The sequence below is a fragment of the Geotrypetes seraphini genome, chromosome 2, assembly GCF_902459505.1.
Source record: "Geotrypetes seraphini chromosome 2, aGeoSer1.1, whole genome shotgun sequence".
NCBI lineage: Eukaryota > Metazoa > Chordata > Amphibia > Gymnophiona > Dermophiidae > Geotrypetes > Geotrypetes seraphini.
In genome coordinates, this window is record NC_047085.1 from 476,099,038 (window position 1) to 476,117,652 (window position 18,615).

An 18,615-nucleotide genomic window follows, 5' to 3' on the forward strand; every position below is an offset into this window, starting at 1 on the left:
ACCATTCCTCTAACTTTTGCAGATCCTTTTTCATATTTTCCACTCCCTCTACGGTGTCTACTCTGTTACAAATCTTGGTATCATCTGCAAAAAGGCACACTTTTCCTTCTAACCCTTCAGCAATGTCGCTTACATACATATTGAACAGGATTGGCCCCAGCACCGAACCCTGAGGGACTCCACTAGTCACCTTTCCTTCCTTCGAGCGACTTCCATTAACCACCACCCTCTGGCGTCTGTCCGACAGCCAGTTTCTGACCCAGTTCACCACTTTGGGTCCTAACTTCAGCCCTTCAAGTTTGTTCAACAGCCTCCTATGAGGAACTGTATCAAAGGCTTTGCTGAAATCCAAGTAAATTACATCTAGCATATGTCCTCGATCCAGCTCTCTGGTCACCCAATCAAAAAATTCAATCAGGTTCGTTTGGCACGATTTACCTTTTGTAAAGCCATGTTGCCTCGGATCCTGTAACCCATTAGATTCAAGAAAATATACTATCCTTTCTTTCAGCAACATTTCCATTATTTTTCCAACAACTGAAGTGAGGCTCACCGGCCTGTAGTTTCCTGCTTCATCCTTGTGACCACTTTTATGAATAGGGACCACATCCGCTCTCCTCCAATCCCCAGGAATCACTCCCGTCTCCAGAGATTTGTTGAACAAGTCTTTAATAGGACTCGCCAGAACCTCTCTGAGTTCCCTTAGTATCCTGGGATGGATCCCGTCTGGTCCCATCGCTTTGTCCACCTTCAGTTTTTCAAGTTGCTCATAAACACCCTCCTCCGTGAACGGCGCAGAATCTACTCCATTTTCTCGTGTAACTTTGCCGGACAATCTCGGTCCTTCTCCAGGATTTTCTTCTGTGAACACAGAACAGAAGTATTTGTTTAGCACATTTGCTTTCTCCTCATCACTCTCCACATATTTGTTCCTAGCATCTTTTAGCCTAGCAATTCCATTTTTTATCTTCCTCCTTTCACTAATATATCTGAAAAAATTTTTATCTCCCTTTTTTACATTTTTAGCCATTTGTTCTTCCGCCTGTGCCTTCGCCAAACGTATTTCTCTCTTGGCTTCTTTCAATTTCACCCTGTAGTCCTTTCTGCTCTCCTCTTCTTGGGTTTTTTTATATTTCATGAACGCCAACTCTTTCGCCTTTATTTTCTCAGCCACTAGGTTGGAGAACCATATCGGCTTCCTTTTTCTCTTGTTTTTATTGATTTTCTTCACATAAAGGTCCGTAGCCATTTTTATCGCTCCTTTCAGCTTAGACCACTGTCTTTCCACTTCTCTTATGTCCTCCCATCCTAACAGCTCTTTCTTCAGGTACTTACCCATTGCATTAAAGTCCGTACGTTTGAAATCTAGGACTTTAAGTATCGTGCGGCCGCTCTCCACTTTAGCCGTTATATCAAACCAAACCGTTTGATGATCGCTACTACCCAGGTGAGCACCCACTCGAACATTAGAGATACTCTCTCCATTTGTGAGGACCAGATCCAATATCGCTTTTTCCCTTGTGGGTTCCGTCACCATTTGTCTGAGCAGAGCCTCTTGAAAGGCATCCACAATCTCCCTACTTCTTTCCGATTCCGCAGACGGAACATTCCAGTCCGCATCCGGCAGGTTGAAATCTCCCAACAGCAGAACCTCCTCTTTCCTTCCAAACTTTTGGATATCCACAATCAGATCCTTATCAATTTGCTGCGATTGAGTCGGAGGTCTGTAGACTACACCCACGTAGATAGAAGTTCCATCTTCTCTTTTCAGAGCAATCCATATCGCTTCTTCCTCTCCCCAGGTCCCTTGCATTTCGGTCGCTTGGATATTGATCTTTACATAGAGAGCTACTCCTCCACCTTTATGACCATCTCTGTCCTTCCTAAAAAGATTATATCCCGGTATGTTTGCATCCCATCCATGTGATTCACTGAACCATGTCTCTGTGATAGCAACAATATCTAGATCTGCCTCTAATATCAGGGCTTGCAGATCATGAACTTTGTTGCTTAGACTGCGAGCATTTGTGGTCATCGCTTTCCAGCTATTTTTCAGCGATAATCTTTCCGGATGAGGCGCGGGATGTGTGAGGAGCTATCGCCTGTGGCTCTGTGCACACTGCGGCTGTGAGGAGGAGGGAGCCAGCCAGAAGGTAACACCGGGGGTGGCAATGAAAACAACACATTGTACCACGGGCCACATAAAATGGCTAGGTGGGAGCTGACCAGAAGGTAAGACACCCGCCGAAGGGAGGCACCTAGTTGAGGCACAACATGGAGGGAGGGAGACAACAAAGGTAGGGGGAATAATTTTATTTTCAAGTTAGTGATTGAATTGTGTCAGTTTTGAGAATTTACATCTGCTGTCTGTATTTTGCACTGTTCAGGAAGAAATGCATTTGTTTCTATTTCTCTGGGGGTTGTTCTGCATGCAGAGTCTTGAATATTAGGGTTTCGTTTGTATATATTAGTACTTTTAGTTTTTAGTCCCATATTTGCGTAGAGGTTATCTGTGTTCTGGTAGGAATGAATGTTGAGAAACATACGTACAGTGTGCTTTGTGTGGTTAACTATTATGAGTTGTTAATAAGATTATATTGTGTGTATATATGAAAAATGAATGGAAAAAATAGTGTTATAATTAGTACTATTATGGGGGCGGGGTCTGGGGCAGAGATTGGACGGGGTCTGGCCCGTGACTTAGCCTATGTTTTGGATTTCAGCCCCTTAATGTGACTGAGTTTGACATCCCTGCTCTATATAAAGGAAGCACAACAAAGAAAAATGGGGAGACCCAATAATCCACAGTGAAAACAATCCACCGATGAAAACAAAAACAAAAAACTGTGGATACAGATGTTCTGGAGATAATTTATTAAACACTGACATGTAAAAACATGAAAATTCAATTATAAAGTACAATGATAAAAAATACAGTGATAAAAATCCAACCGGACCCTACACGGTTCGTGTTTCGGCGAACACGCCTTCTTCAGGGGTCCAATGGTTTGCAAACTCACATATAAAGAATTGGACTGAAAACAGTCTATTGTCTTTAAACATGTGAGCAAAGAACACCGCAGACAAGCTGAAGTAGCAGGATTTGCATGCAACTGCATCTGATGATCAGAAGGTAGCCAAATAGGTAGAAAAGGCAATAGCAAAAACCAGAAAGATGCTTGGGTTCACAGGGAGAAGAATGACCAGCTGAAACAAACTCTCTGTGTAAACACACATACCTGGATCCATAACTCTCTGGATAGGAGGGGGAGGTAGAAGAGATCTTTCTGCTAAATGAATGTTTTTTTCCTGATCCATTGGCAAAGGGATGTTTAAGTTTTCTTCAGTTCCATCAGTGTGCGAGTCAGGAGCCACCAGTGCAGCCTTAAAAGAAAACAAAGGAGCCATAATTGAAGAGTTTTCTTAAAGAAATACATTCTTCTCTAAATAAATATTAGCATATCACAATAAGAACCCTCTTATCCAAAGCCCTAGTTGGCCTTCAGTACAATTCCTGCCTGCAAGGTAATGAAATTCATACTGTTATATCCACAGTGTTTTCAGAATATCCAATATAGACAGTCACTGCATAATATAGGTGCACATTTAGTCTAAGAATCAAGATAATTCACTGTACTAAGGAAATGTCTGTGAACTCCAAGTATAAAAACATATTATTATGGCAGCAGTGCGGCCCGGCGCTGGATTGTTCTATCTCTGTGCATCTTCTTCCTGGAAGCGATGAGTCGGGGCTGCAGCAGCTGGAAAGCCTGAGCTGATATCTGTCCCGTCTGGACTTTTGCCATTGGGATTATTTAAAATATGCTGAGGCAACAGAGCTGCTTCAAGAAATTGGACTTCTGCCAGACTTATTTGATTTTGTTTTTCAATTTTTTTCTTCCAGTTTATGAATTATTTTAAATTTTATTCCATTTTTTTACCCCTATTCTTTTTATTTTATTAACTGAATTCTATTGTTTAACGGTTCCTCCCTTCTATTCGGTTTTACATATTACTTTAATTCATTTAGATATCATTTACATAGATGATGCTCCTATCTGTAAAGTTATGAATTTCTATGAAATATTCTACATGCTTCTCTCCTCTCCACTCCTTCCAGCCCTCCATAGTCCTCCCTACTCTCTTCTAACCCTTCCTCTGTAATGTTGCCTAGAGCTTATATAGGTATGTGCGACGCACAAATGGAAGAAATAAATAAATAAATAAATAAATAAGGGACCCCCTGTTTTAGAACAGAAGAATAGCCTTACTGGGTCAGACCAATGGTCCATCAAGCCCAGTAACCCGTTCTCATGGTGGCCAATTCAGGTTCCTAGTACTTGGCCAAAATCCAAGGAGTAGCAACATTCCATACAGAATCTCAAAGAATAGCAAGATTCCGGAATCCCAGAGAGTAACAAGATTCTAGAATCCCAAGGAGTAGCAACATTCCATACTACTGATCTAGGGCAAGCTGTAGCTTCCCCCATGTCTTCCTCAATAACAGACTATGGACTTTTCCTCCAAGAAACTGTCCAAACTTTTCTTAAAACCAGCTACGCTATCCGCTATATCTGAATAAACTTCCTAGGGATAGAACAGGTATGCATGCAAAAGCAAGCAGTGCTGTAAAGAAATGAAAGTTGTGGTTGCCTAAATGAAACAGTTTGAAAAAAAAAAATTGCTCCTTCTATGTGTACAGACAGGAGAAATCCTTCCTAACAGGCACCACTGCTCCAACCAATTGTTCTTTAAAGACCACTGATGTATATTGCAACGTGAATCAAAATTGATAGCTTTATTATTGTATGTATCAAAAAGTCAAGATTTAGGCTGATCACAATAAAAACAAAACAAAAAAATAATTATAAAACCAAACAAAATACAACACACTGTACAGAGCAAAAAGTAAAATAAAATAAATCCTAAAATGCAGAACAAAGTCACTCAGCCACTTTTGTGGGTTATTTGTATGCAACTGGAGTGCAGAATGAGTATTCTCTGGAGGTCTGTGGCATTTGTTTAAGGTCTTTGGGCTTTATATTTTTGGTTAGTGAGGGTGTCCTTTTCTTCTACTGTGTAAAAAGGATAATATATCACAAATTTGTGGGATTGATATGGATATACTCTTTATTTAAGAGGAAGAACTGCATTGGACATGAGTTATTCAAGAGTTGTTCCCCTTTTCTACCAGCCCAGGAGACAGAGGTAATTTGTTTAATTAATGCACTATCAGTATGATCTAAATTGGCTACTATTTTTGAATATAAGAATAGCCTTATGGGTCAGACCAATGATACATTAAGCCCAGTAGCCCATTCTCACGGTGGCCAATCCACGTCACTAGTACCTGGCCAAAACCCCAAGAGTAGCAACATTCCGTTCAGAATCCTAAAGAATAGCAAGATTCCGGAACCCCAAAGAGTAGCAACATTCCATGCTACCGATCCAGGGCAAGCAGTGGCTTCCCCCATGTCTTTCTCAATAACAGACTATGGACTTTTCCTCCAGGAACTTGTCCAAACCTTTCTTAAAATTAGCTACGCCATCCGCTAATATCACAACCTCTGGCAATGCGTTCCAGAACTTAACTATTCTCCGAGTGAAAAAATATTTCCTCCTTTTGGTTTTAAAAGTATTTCCCTGTAACTTCATCGAGTGTCCCTTAGTCTTTGTAATTTATGATGGAGTGAAAAATCGATACACTTGTACCCGTTCTACCCGTTCTGATTCTATAAAAGCAGATAAAATAGATTTTTTTTTGTATTAAGGACAGCTGGCTTTGTGGACATGATGCAGTGCAGTAATGCAATTGTGTCCTATTGGCTATTCTGTCTAATTTTGACTGATATGAATAGGGGGAGGAGAAAAACTGCTGGCAGTGATGTGTAGCACATTGCAACCCAAAAGAATCTGGAATCGGCATGATAGAAGGATATAAAGTGTTACTGACTGGAAATGTAGAAAAAACTAAGGCCTCCTTTTATCAAGCAATGTTAGGATGTTTTTATCGCTGGTTGCTGCGGTAAAAGCTCCAACGCTCATAGAATTCCTATGAGGAGGGGGTCACGTGATGCAGTGTGCCTAGCCAGACGCGTGTTCGAGGAGCTCCCCTAACCCTCGTTAAAATCTGACATTTAATCTGTTATTTTTACCCCAATCGGCGCGATCTGGTTCGCCCTAGCAGACTCTACGGGGCGGTGAGTTTATTTGGAGGCATAGGGCATGCCAACTAAGACTCAGAGGGGACTTCGCGATCGCAAGAAATCACTGCAGGTTGTAAAGATGGCGGCGGCCTCTACCTCGTTCACGGTGCCGGCTGGAGACTGGATCCAGGAGATCACGAAGTCCGTCTCTGCGGCTCTGGCTGATAGCCTAAATAAATTGCAGTCAGCTGTGGACGAGCTCAACGAAAAGTTTGACTCCCAGGGTCGCCGGATTGCAGAGGCTGAGCAGCGCATATCGGCGCAGGAGGACCGCAGCGACGGCATGGCGGCGCAGATTCAGGCTCTCCAGAAGGAGACACAAACATTGCTGGAGCGGGTGGAGGAGCACGAAAACCGCAATCGCCGCAATAATTTGCGTCTTGTTGGCTTGCCGGAGTCTGTTAAGGATGCAGACTTATACCGCATTTTCAGCCGCTGGCTGCCTGAGACTTTGGGCCTGCCCTCAACCGAGACCAAATATGGCTGTGAGAGGGCGCATCGTGTGGGAACATGTCCATCAGCGGATCAACGCCCCCAGATTGCCATAGCCCGGTTCTGCTCCTGGAGGGAGAAGGAAGACCTGCTGCGAGCTTACTGCAAAGTTCCCTCTTTGGAATATGAGGGTCGGAAAATCTTGCTGTTCAACGACTACTCGGTGAGGGTATCTGCTCAACGCAAGCTGATGTCTCCATTCTGTTCAGTTACACCGCAAGGGTATCTCTTTTGCATTGGTGTTCCCTGCCAAGCTGCGAGTCTGGCATGAGGGGACCAGTGTATTGCTGCACACGGCTGAGGATGCCCGGGCTTACGTGGACCGGTTGAATAAGCCGTGACCATCTTTTGAGAGCTGCTGGACTGGATATATTTGATTACTGGCTTTTGGGGATTTTGGTGGTGGACGCTGTTCCAGAGAGTTTGCTTGCTCTTTTGGTGTCTGGTTGGGAGCTATGGACTGGGGACTCTCGGCTTAGAGGCCGCCAGACCAGACCTGCTGCTGCCAGGACACTGTAATGACTGGGAGTCTGGTTTGGTGGCCTGTGCCTGGGTGTTTGGATTTATGGACAGTGTTTGGTCTCCTGAATGGTGGTTCTGTTATTCTATTTTCCTTATACATTTTGGGGATGCTCTCTATTGCTACTGTCCATGGTGGCCGGCTGTGGGCGCTCACTATGACTTTGGCCCTTTCTGCAGCTTCCATGTCCTGGTTTCTGAAACTGGTTGTGGACCTTAAGTAGAGCTGTGTGTTTTGGCTCCTCGGGGTCTCCCTCCGTTGAGGTTTTGACCTGTGCCTTTTGTTCTGTTCTGTTTTGTTCCCCATTTTCTAAAGTGCTGCATTGTATTTCTCTGGGATGTTTGCTATGGGTACTCTATTTTTTCTTTTGTTATTATGCAGATGCTATTCTAGCTGGGGCTCTGGGGGTTGGGGGGGGCTCTGGTAGGGGTGTGAGAAGGCTGTATGGTGGGCATGGGGACTATCCATGGAAGTAGGGTTGTAGGGGAGGGTGTGGGTTGGGGGGAGGGTGCTGTGTGACTGGAGGGCAGGGGGGGAGTATGTCTGTGCAGGGAAAGGTTGGATGGGTGTGTGTGCTGTTTTTTGTGTGTATGAGAGGGATATTGGGGGGGGGGGGGTTGGGATTGGAGTGCGTCTGAGGGAACTGCTGTTATTTGGCTTGCCTTTCACGTGTCTTCTTCTGGTCCCGGGCCTAGCTGGGGGGCGCGGGTGCCAGTTTGTCTTGCTTGGCTCACCCTTTGGGTGCTTTGGGGTTTCTTTTTAGGAGGTAATTATGGTTAATCTGCAGGTGGCCACTTTCAATGTCGATGGCATTCACTCACCGGTGAAACGTAAAAAGATACTTACTTGGCTTAAACAACATCACATTGACATTGCCTATTTGCAGGAAACCCATTTCACTGCCTCTGGGCATGAGAAGCTGCGTAGGGACTGGGTGGGTGAAGTGGGGTACTCAGCCTACAATGGTAGGCAGCGAGGGGTTGCTATTTTGATCCATAAACAATTAACCCTTACTATTCACAAGATAATTCAAGATAAAGAGGGCCGCTATGTTCTCCTTTTGGGGGAACTTTGGGGATTTCACCTCCTTTTTTGCAATCTACATGCCCCTAATGTTTACTGTCACAAATTTTTCTCTGAGCTATTGGGCGTTCTGACGCAATATCCTACATACCAACTGGTAGTCGGTGGGGACTTCAGTGTCACAGCTGACCCTGTGATGGATTGTTCTCCTGCCAAGCTGCGGCCTCGCAATTACGACCAGAGGGGGGTGCAGTTTCTTTCTGGTCCTTTGGAGTTGGTAGACGCGTGGAGAACGTTGCACCCGTTTGATCTCGAATATACGTTCTTTTCTCATCTGCATAACCTGTATTCCCGTTTGGATTATATCTTGGTGTCGTCCTCCCTTTTCTCTAGGGTTGGCACAGTAGCTATTGAGGGCTGGACGCTTTCTGATCACGCAGCGGTGTTTCTTACGCTGGGGGTCACGGATAGACCGGAGGAACGCGCCTGGAGATTCCCTGCGGCCTTATATGGTGATAAGGAGTTTCATAGTTATCTTAGAGCTAAATGGCTAGAGTATGACGCGGATAACCGTGCATCGGTGGAGGACCCGGAAATTTATTGGGAAGCTTCTAAGGCGGTCATGCGGGGGCATATTATTCAGTATCTTTCTATCAAGCGGAGGCGTCAGGGAGAGGCGCTTATGACATTATCGGGGAAACTGGCAGCTCTTCGCAGGCGCCATTCCACTAGTTTAGATCCGGCTGAGTTGCAGCAACTCAAGTCTATCCGTCACCAAATTAATGACCTGCTGGAGCAGAGGGCTCGGCAAAATCTATACACTCAGAAATTCAGATTTTATCAGTGGGGGAATAAGGCGGGCAAGCTCCTGGCGACCTTGGTCCGCCCTTTTCGGAAGAAACAGCTTATTCGATTAGTGAGAAATAAGCAGGGAGAGTGCTTTACACAAGAGTCTCGTATTTGGGAGCACTTTGTGGAGTTTTATCGGTCTCTCTATGCGCGCCGTGACTTCACTGATGAGGAGAGGGATCGTTTCTTTCGAGATATCACTCTCCCGCGGCTCTCGGCATCTCAGGGGGCTCAGTTAAATGCGCCTATCACGGCTGATGAGATTCGCTTGGGGATCAGAAAGTTGCATCTCGCTAAAGCGCCGGGCCCCGATGGTTTTGGCCCAGAGTATTATAAACTTTTATCTGACCTCCTGGTTCGGCCTCTAGAGGATCTTTTTCAGTATTTTTCCCTTGGGGGGCCGGGCCCTTGGAGCAATTTGGCCCATATTACTTTGCTTCCTAAACCGGGCAAGGATCATACCCAGGTGGGCTCATATAGACCTATCTCCCTGTTAAATCAGGATGTCAAGTTGCTGGCCTCCATTTTAGCAGCTCGTTTAAACATGTTTTTACCACAACTTATAGGCGAAGATCAGGTGGGGTTTGTGCCACATCGTTATGCTTCTATGAACTTGCTCAAGGCCTTGTCGGCGATGCATGCTCGTAGGGGGGACGGAGGTACTTCTGCCATTGTAGGCCTTGATATGGAAAAAGCCTTCGACAGTATTTTGTGGCAATATTTATTTTGGGTGCTTCCGGCCTATGGAGTGACGGGAAGCTTCATACACTGGATTGAGGGCCTTTACACAAAACCACAGGCCCGCCTTATTATTAATGGGGGTCTTTCGCCTACCTTTGATTTATGTCGGGGGACTCGTCAGGGATGCCCCCTTTCTCCGCTTCTGTTCGTTTTAGCCCTGGAACCTCTGGCCATAAAGATTCGCGAGTGTAGGGAGCTTTGTGGGATACGGGTGGGACCCACTGAGTGCCGCCTTACGCTGTTTGCTGACGATATCCTACTCTTTCTAGATCAGGCTCCTCTCCATTTGCCGATAGCTCTCCGCTTGGTGACGGATTTTGGAGTCATCTCGGGCCTCCGGGTGAATTGTGATAAATCGGAGCTGATGCCTCTGACGGGCCTGGCCTGGGAACCTTGGCATGCGGGTCTACCCATACCCCGGTGAAATCGGCTATGAGATATCTCGGCATTTATTTACATCCAGATCCGCGGGTTCTCTATCAGCGTAATATTCTGGATGCCATAGAACGCATTCGCTTGCTTTGTAGTGCGTGGAAGGATCTTCCCGTGTCGTTGTTCGGACGGGCTGCTTTAATTAAGATGATTCTTTTGCCGAAGATTCTTTATCCGCTGCAGACGGTGCCTATATGGATCCTTCAACGTGATATTGGTAAACTTCGATCCATCTTCATTGCCTTTTTGTGGCGGCGCCATTCGGCCCGTATTAGCTATGCCAAGATGACTCTCCCTGGGGGCCAGGGTGGCTTAGGCCTTCCGGATGTTCGACTTTACAATGTGGCGGCTCTCCTTAGATTTGTGCATGAGGGGCTCTCGGGCGTTGCCCGGTTTTCCCCTACGGGCTGGTGGCCGACTTGGTGTGCCCCGTATACCTTTTTGAATCTTTTACATTCTTCCACGTTTCCGAGGGGAGGGGGGGTGTCTTCCAAATTTCGGTTTTTGAGACCTTTTTGTTTGGCATGGAGATGGTGGCGCCGGACTCAGGGTAAGACCCCCAATGCATCCCCACTTCTTATCCTCTCGGGTAACCCTGATTTCACACCGGGTCTTCGCAGTCGACTTTTTGCTGATTGGGCTGCTCGTGGGGCCTCTACTCTTCATGATATGATGGAGGGGGATCCGGTTTATTTTTCCTCGTTTGCCTCTTTCAGGGACCATTGGGATCTCCCACATAATCACTTTTTTGATTATTTGCAAGCCAGACATTATTTTTTTGGTCTTCAGCAGATCCATGGGACTAGGTGGCTGTGCGGGCCTCTTGATGAGTTTTTCTTTCGGATTCCAGCTGAAGGAGGCTCTTTGTCTGTCTGGTATAAGGTGGCCGGTTCGGGTTGTGCGGCGGGTCGCCTTACTCAATTACGCACCGCTTGGAATCGTGATCTGTCGGCTCACTATACTCCGGAGACCTTTCAAGAGCTCTTTCACACTTTGAAAGTCTTTGTGAAGTCCGCGGCTTGGCAGGAAACCCAATTTAAGATTCTTCACAGGGCGTATATTACCAGGGCACGAGGCGCTCGGTTGGGGCTTTGGGATTCTGACTTATGTTCCAAATGCGAAGGAGCGAAGGGGTCCTTTTTGCATTCCTTTTTGGAGTGTCCCACCCTTGCTTTGTGGAACCAGTCTTTTGCGCAGCTTCGCTTGGTCTTGCAGATGGAGGTGGATTGGGATTATAAGACGCTGCTTTTAGGGGACCAGACTTTGCTTGAAGCTCAGGGTATTACACTGCCCCAGCGGCGCTTTATCTATTTGACTTTTTTGACTGTCAAACGCACTATATTGCGTCACTGGACGCAGGAGGGGGATGTTCCTCTCGAGAGCTGGTTAGGACAGATGTCTGAATTGGCTTGTTTTGAGCTTACCTATTACAAATGCTCGCTTAATCCTGAGGTGCTGGCATATCTGGCTCTCTGGCGGGCGTTTCAGCAGTTGCCCATGGTCGCACGTTCTAGGGGAGGGTTGGGGGTGTATGATTGGGGATTTTTGATTGCGGTGTGTATGTTTGTTGGTATGTACGAATCTGGGGTTGATGAGACTGAGTGTGTGAGCTTTCTCTTATTATAAAATGTAAAGGGTTGGCGGGGTGCTTGGGTTCGCATTTTGTGTTCTTTCTTCTCTTTATTTCCACTCTTTGGCGTCTTCCTTCTGGGGATGTTGTTCACCCCTATTTTTGCTATTTGGTGATTTTTGTTATTTAGCTGCTGCTTACTCTTCTTCTGCTCTTCTCAAGGATTTGGTGTACTGCAGCTGTGGATATGTGATTTTTTGTTGTCCTTTTGTAGTTTTCTTTCCTCTTTGTACCTGAACCTTGGTTTTTCTTTTGTATGGCCCATTGCCTTGTTGTACCCTTTCTTCTAATAAAATATTTTCAAAAAAAAAAAAAAGAATTCTTACGAGGGTCATAATTTTTACCGGCAATAAAAAAAACCTCTAACACGTCTTGATAAAAGGGGGCCTAAATTGCCCTCTAGGGATACAATAAATCTCAGACTGAGAGATTGTTGCTGTTAAAGCTGAGATTTTTGATAATAAGCAATTTTTATATTTATTAAGACCCTGGAAGTAGTTGGAGGTCTGATTTTTGGAAAGTATGAGATAACATGGCTTCAAGAAGTTAATGGAAAAGCTTCCCACATTAAGGATTATTGGATTTGTTATTTCAGCATGAACAGATCGTTTAGATTAATTTAATTTAAAAAAGTTTGGATGAAAAGGTGGATGATAATAGGACAAACAAAATCTTACTCATAAAAATATAAAATATCAAAGCAGTCCATTACAGCACATATCTTTATAGCACAATCCCTGTTTGAATGCTATCCACAATATCTCCACACACAAAAACTAGGAAAATTTTCAGTTCAAATTCTAGGCAACTAGGTTCAGCTGACAATTTGCTTTGCTATTGTGCTGAGGCTTGGCTAAAAATTGGTCTCATTATGTTGTACCTCACTATATCCATTGGCAACTGGCACAGCGGGTCTCTCTTCTGATGGTAAGGGTGATGGAGGTTTTATTTCTGTTCTTTTTGTCGTCACAATTGACTGTGTTGGAATTCTGTGCAAATAACCATATCCAATGCCACATCCTAAGCTACAAAGAAGGTTTAAAAAAGGGCAATTGTAAAGAAGCAGAGAAATACGCAGACCAGTCTTTTCAATTTTTTTGTAGATTTCTTGCTGAAAATACATGAAAAGATGTGTCATCATAAGTAACAATGCATACGATTAATTTGAACAAGACTGACATGAGGAGAGAGAGAAACTAGATTAGTCTTAGGGTTCCTAACTACAGTATATCCTTTCTTGTTGAATGGCTTTAGGATTCAGTTCATCTCTGTTTTCCCCTTCATTTTTCTGAAACTAAGAATCCTCCTCTATATAGTATACTCATTCTAGTCCTCCTTGAAATCTATCAGTTTCTTCACCAGGAAAACATCCACCAATCTTTAACTTTTAATAAATATAAACATAACTAGTATTTTAGCCCGTTACATTAACGGGTGCTAGAATATATGTCTGTGTGTCTTTATTTCTGTCTCTCTCTCCCTCCCGCTGTCTGTCTCTCTCCCTGGCCCCCTTTGTCTGTCTGTCTTTTCTGTGTCTCTCCCTGCCCCTGTGTCTTTCTTCTTTTCTTTCTATCTATCTGTCTCTCTCCCTGCCTCCTATGCAGCAGCATTTCTCTCCCACCACTTCCCTGTGCAGCAGCCACAGCAGCATTCTCTCCCCCTCCATTTCCCTCCCCCCACACCACTTCCCTGTGCAGCAGCAGCATTTCCCCCTACCCCCCTTTCCCTTCCCGCGGTCTGGCCCGGCTCCCTTAGTCCCTTACCACCCTTCCCTTCTCGCGGTCCCGACAAACCTTCCGATTCCAGCAGCGTCTGCAGTACTCTAAACACTGCTGCTTCGGGGCCTTCTACTGCCCAGCAAATCAGGGTAGTAGAAGGCCCCGAAGCAACGTGGTGTAGAGTGCTGCAGACGCTGCTTGAATTGGAAGGTTTCAGGACCTGCAGCCCTTGCCGGACCCGAAGCGAGCTCTGGGGGTTTTTTGGGTTTTTTACGCGGGCCCAGCAGGAGCAGGAGGAGAAGCCTGGGAGGCAGGAATTAAAGTCCGTTCCGGCCCCCGCTGACGTCGCCCTGGCCAGTTCACATCCTTCAGACAGCAAGAGCCGCCGCGGCCGACAGGCTCCGCGCCGCCGCGCACACCTACCTGCAGGTCCCTACAGTGCATGGAAAATGGGAGCACGCAGGTGGGAGTGCGCATCCGTGCTTAGGGCTTTATTATATTAGATGAGAAGTTTGGCTATGGTGCTACCACACAAACACATGTTCTGAATATACCCTCTTCGAAACTCATTAACTCTTACTTTAAAATTCCCTTTCCATTGAAAAGTTTTGCGTTTCCACCTGAATTCTATAAATGGCGCTTTGAGTTGCGCATGCAAATTTGGGTGCACAACTTAATCAACAAGCCAATTAGTACTGGTAACTGGCTTGTTAACAAGCAATTATTAGCATTAACTGTTTTTAATTTAAATATATGTGCTTAAAATTTACATACAGCACCAAAGAGGGGATGCAGAAATGGGACTGTCATGGAAGGATTGGAGGCGTTCTTCAAAGTTATGGGCTTAATTATAGAATAAGAGGAATCTAAGTTTAGGCATGAGGTTTTGCACCACATTTCTTTTGGTGCAAATGGTCATGCCTAAAGTTAAGCGTGGCTCTTGTGTGTAAGCATTATTTTATAAACCGTGCCTAACTTTAAGCGCTGTTTCTAGAATTTTTTTCAGTGCTGATTTTTTTAGGTGGACAATGTATAGAATTCATTCTTTTGTACGCTATTTATACATGCCAAGTATTTCCCTCTCTCTACTCTTATCCTTTTTATTTATTTATCATATTTTCCATAAACATATCAAGTATCCACTTGTACAGAAAGATGGAGTTATCTAAAGAACACAAAACAAAACACAAAATTTTTGTTTAATTTAACCACAATCAAAAAGAAATATAACTTAACTCCAGCTCAAGTCCACAAATTGTAGATCCAAGAAGTAATAACAGCGAGCATTAACATGGATCAGTCAGACAGGGAAATGGCGACACCAGCAACTTTACTCCTTACAGTTGCCTTGGCACCAGATAAACAATGGTTTTTAAGACTTTACTTTAAAAATAAATTAAAAGAATTCTTGGGACATAAAATACAAATGTTTCCTGACCTGGCACGAGATACCCAAAAGCGACGTCGTGAATTTTTGATTTTAAAAGCCGGGAGTTATTGCTCTTGGAGCTTCTTACGACACCCATATAAATGTGTGATATTATATCAAAAGCAAAAATATGTTTTCTTTGACTCTACTCAACTGACAACCTTTTTGTCGGCTGCGCGCCTGAATGCAGGGACATCATGAGTGCTCATTTATTTAATTTGGATACTTTTCAGCTGATTGAATTTCCTGTTTTCCTTTCTTTATATTCTAATGACTCATGTTAGTACTCGCTGTTACTCTTATCCTTTAGGATAATATGTAAGTACTCAAATTTCCTCTTAATTGACTTCTGAAGCAGATAGTACATGATTTCCATTTTCTGCAATTACTAAGACTCAACCTATTGCCCAAAAGCTAGCCATTTACTTCCAAGACAAAATAAAAAACGTACAAGCAGAGATCAACAAATCATTGAACACCATACACTTAGAAACCAAATAAATTCCTGTAACCACTGGCCACTGCATGGTAGACCACATCTGGAGCACCTTTGAACCTCTCACCCCTGATGTAGTGCTTCCCAACTAATCAAACTATTCTCCAAAAGTAGCATACTAGACAAATGCCCACCACACTTGTACTTCCACATTACAAACGATCTCACACATGGGCTGACATCACTGATGAACAACCTCTTACAAAATGGCCAATTACCCACCCAAATGGGTCACACTGCCCTGAAACCCATCCCAAGGAGCTGATCTATCCTTACCATCAGACCCATAGCAGGAATACCTCTACTCACCAAACTTCTATAATCACTAGTCTGTAATCAATTCACAGCCTATCTTGACAAATTTTCCTGCCTCCACCCTCTCAATATGGCTTCAGACCCAATCACAGCACAGAAATACTGATACTCATACTAACCACCAAAATCAAGCAGATGCTCAGCAAAGGATAATAGCTCCTTCTCCTCCAGTTCAACAGATCTGCTGCATTCGACTTTGTGGACCATGAGCTCCTGCTGCATAAACTCAGTGACTGGAACTGTTCTCAATTGGTTCAAAGAGTTCATGTCAACAAGAGAATACTGTGTATGGAACATAAAAACATAAGACTAGCCTTACTGGGTCAGACCAATGGTCCATCAAACCCAGTAGCCCATTCTCACGGTGGTCAATCCAGGTCACTAGTACCTGACCAAAACCCAAGGAGTAGCAATATTCTATGCTACTGATACAGGGCAAGCAGTGGCTTCCCCCATGTCTTTTTCAATAACAGACTATGGACTTTTCTTCCAGGAACTTGTCCAAACTTTTCTTAAAACCAGCTACATTATCTGCTCTTACCACATCCTTTGGCAACGCGTTCCAGAACTTAACTATTCTCTGAGTAAAAAAAATTATTCCTATTAGTTTTAAAAGTATTTCCCTGTAACTTCATTGAGTGTCTTTGTAATTTTTGATGGAGTGAAAAATCGATCCACTTGTACCCGTTCTACTTCACTCAGGATTTTGTAGACTTCAATCATATCTCCCCTCAGCCATCTCTTTTCCAAGCTGAAGAGCCATAACCGTTTTAGTCTTTCCTCATATGAGAGAAATTCCATCCCCTTTATCATCTTGGTTGCTCTTCTTTGAACCTTTTCTAGTGCGACTATATCTTTCTTGAGATAAGAAGACCAGAATTGAATGCAATACTCCAGATGAGGTCGCACCGTGGAGCGATACAGGGGCATTATAACATTCTTAGTCTTGTTAACCATCCCTTTTTTAATAGTTCCTAGCATCCTGTTTGCTTTTTGGGCTGCCGCAGCACATTGGGCGGAAGGTTTCATTGTATTGTCTACGATGATACCCAGATCCTTTTCTTGGGCACTAATCCCCAAGGTGGACCTTAGCATCTGGTAACTGTGACTCAGATTATTCTTCCCAATGTGCATCACTTTGCATCTGTCCACATTAAATTTCATCTGACATTTGGATGCCCAGTCTTCCAATTTCCTAAGGTCCACCTGCAATTTTTCACAATCCGCATGCGTTTTAACAACTTCGAACAGTTTAGTGTCATCTGCAAATTTAATCACTTCACTCGTCGTTCCAATTTCCAGATCATGTATAAATAAGTTAATAACACCGGTCCCAGTACAGACCCCTGTGGCACTCCACTGTTTACTCTCTTCCATTGAGAATAAATTATCATTTAACCCTACCCCTCTGTTTTCTATCCGATAACCAATTCCTAATCCACAACTGAACTTTGCCACCTATTCCATGACACTTTAATTTTCTCAGGAGCCTCTCGTGAGGAACTTTATCAAAAGCTTTCTGAAAATCTAGGTATGATATATCAACCGGCTCACCTATATCCACATGTTTATTCACACCTTCAAAGAAGTCAAGCAAATTTGTGAGGCAAGATCTCCCTCGGCTGAACCCATGCTGACTCCATCTCATTAAATCATGTTTGTCTACATGTTCCACAATTTTATTTTTTATAATTGTTTCCACCATTTTACCGGCACTGAAGAAGGCTTACCGGTATGTAATTTCCCGGATCTCCCCTGGATCCCTTTTTTAAAAATCGGCGTAACATTGGCCACCCTCCAATCTTCAGGTACTACAGCTGATTTTAGTGACAGATTTATAGATCACTAACAGCAGGTCAGCAATTTCATGTTTGAGTTATTTTAGTACCCTGGGATGTATACCGTCTGGTCCTGGCAATTTATCTCTTTTTAACTTGTCGATTTGGCTTAGTTCAGGTAGATCTCTTACATCTTCTTCCGTAAAGACCGAAGCAAAGAATCCATTCAGTCTTTCCGCTATGGCCTTATCCTCCCTGAGCGCCTCTTTTGCTCCTTGATCATTCAAAGGTCCCACTGATTCCCTCACAGGCTTTCTGCTTCTGATGTACCTAAAAAATTTGCTATGGAGTTTTTGCCTCTTTTGCAAGTTTCTCTTCATATTATTTCTTAGCTGTCTTTATCAATGCTTTGCATCTAACTTGCCAGTGCTTGTGTTTCTTCTTATTTTCTTCATTCGGATCCTTTTTCCATTCTTTAAAGGATGTTTTCTTGGCTCTAATAGCCTCTTTCACTTCACCTTTTAACCATGCCAGCTTTTTTTTCTTCTTACCATCTTTGCTGATACATGGAATACATTTGCTCTGGGCTTCCATTATGATATTTTTTAAATAACATCCACGCCTGGTTTACAGTCTTAACCTTTGCAACAAATCCTTTTAACTATTTTCCTCATTTTATCATAATCGCCCTTTCGAAAATTAAATGCCCCTACAGTAGATTTCTTTTGCAAGATTCCATCTCCCAACCTGGAACGCAGTCTGCAGAGTACCTCAAGGGTCCCCACTCTCATCACTGCTAGTCACTGTCTTTATCAGCGCACTGTGTACACTCACCTTCACTGATGGAGGAATGCCTGCTATCCCCACGCTGATGACATATTTCTTCTATCCCGCTAATGATCTCCCCCCACCCTCAAAATCTCCAATAGTATTTAAAAAATCCATTCTTGGGCAGTCTTCAACAAACTAAAACTAAACACTAACAA

General features: G+C 43.9%; 1 protein-coding gene across 1 annotated transcript in view; it reads right to left on the reverse strand.

Annotated features, from left to right (window-relative positions):
- GORASP1 (golgi reassembly stacking protein 1) overlaps positions 1–18,615 on the reverse strand; it is a 69,260-nt gene that overhangs the window by 13,472 nt on the left and 37,173 nt on the right. Inside the window, 2 exon segments of the mRNA XM_033932895.1 lie at positions 3,240–3,384; positions 12,774–12,918. Of these exon segments, the coding sequence (XP_033788786.1) occupies positions 3,240–3,384; positions 12,774–12,918 (290 nt within the window).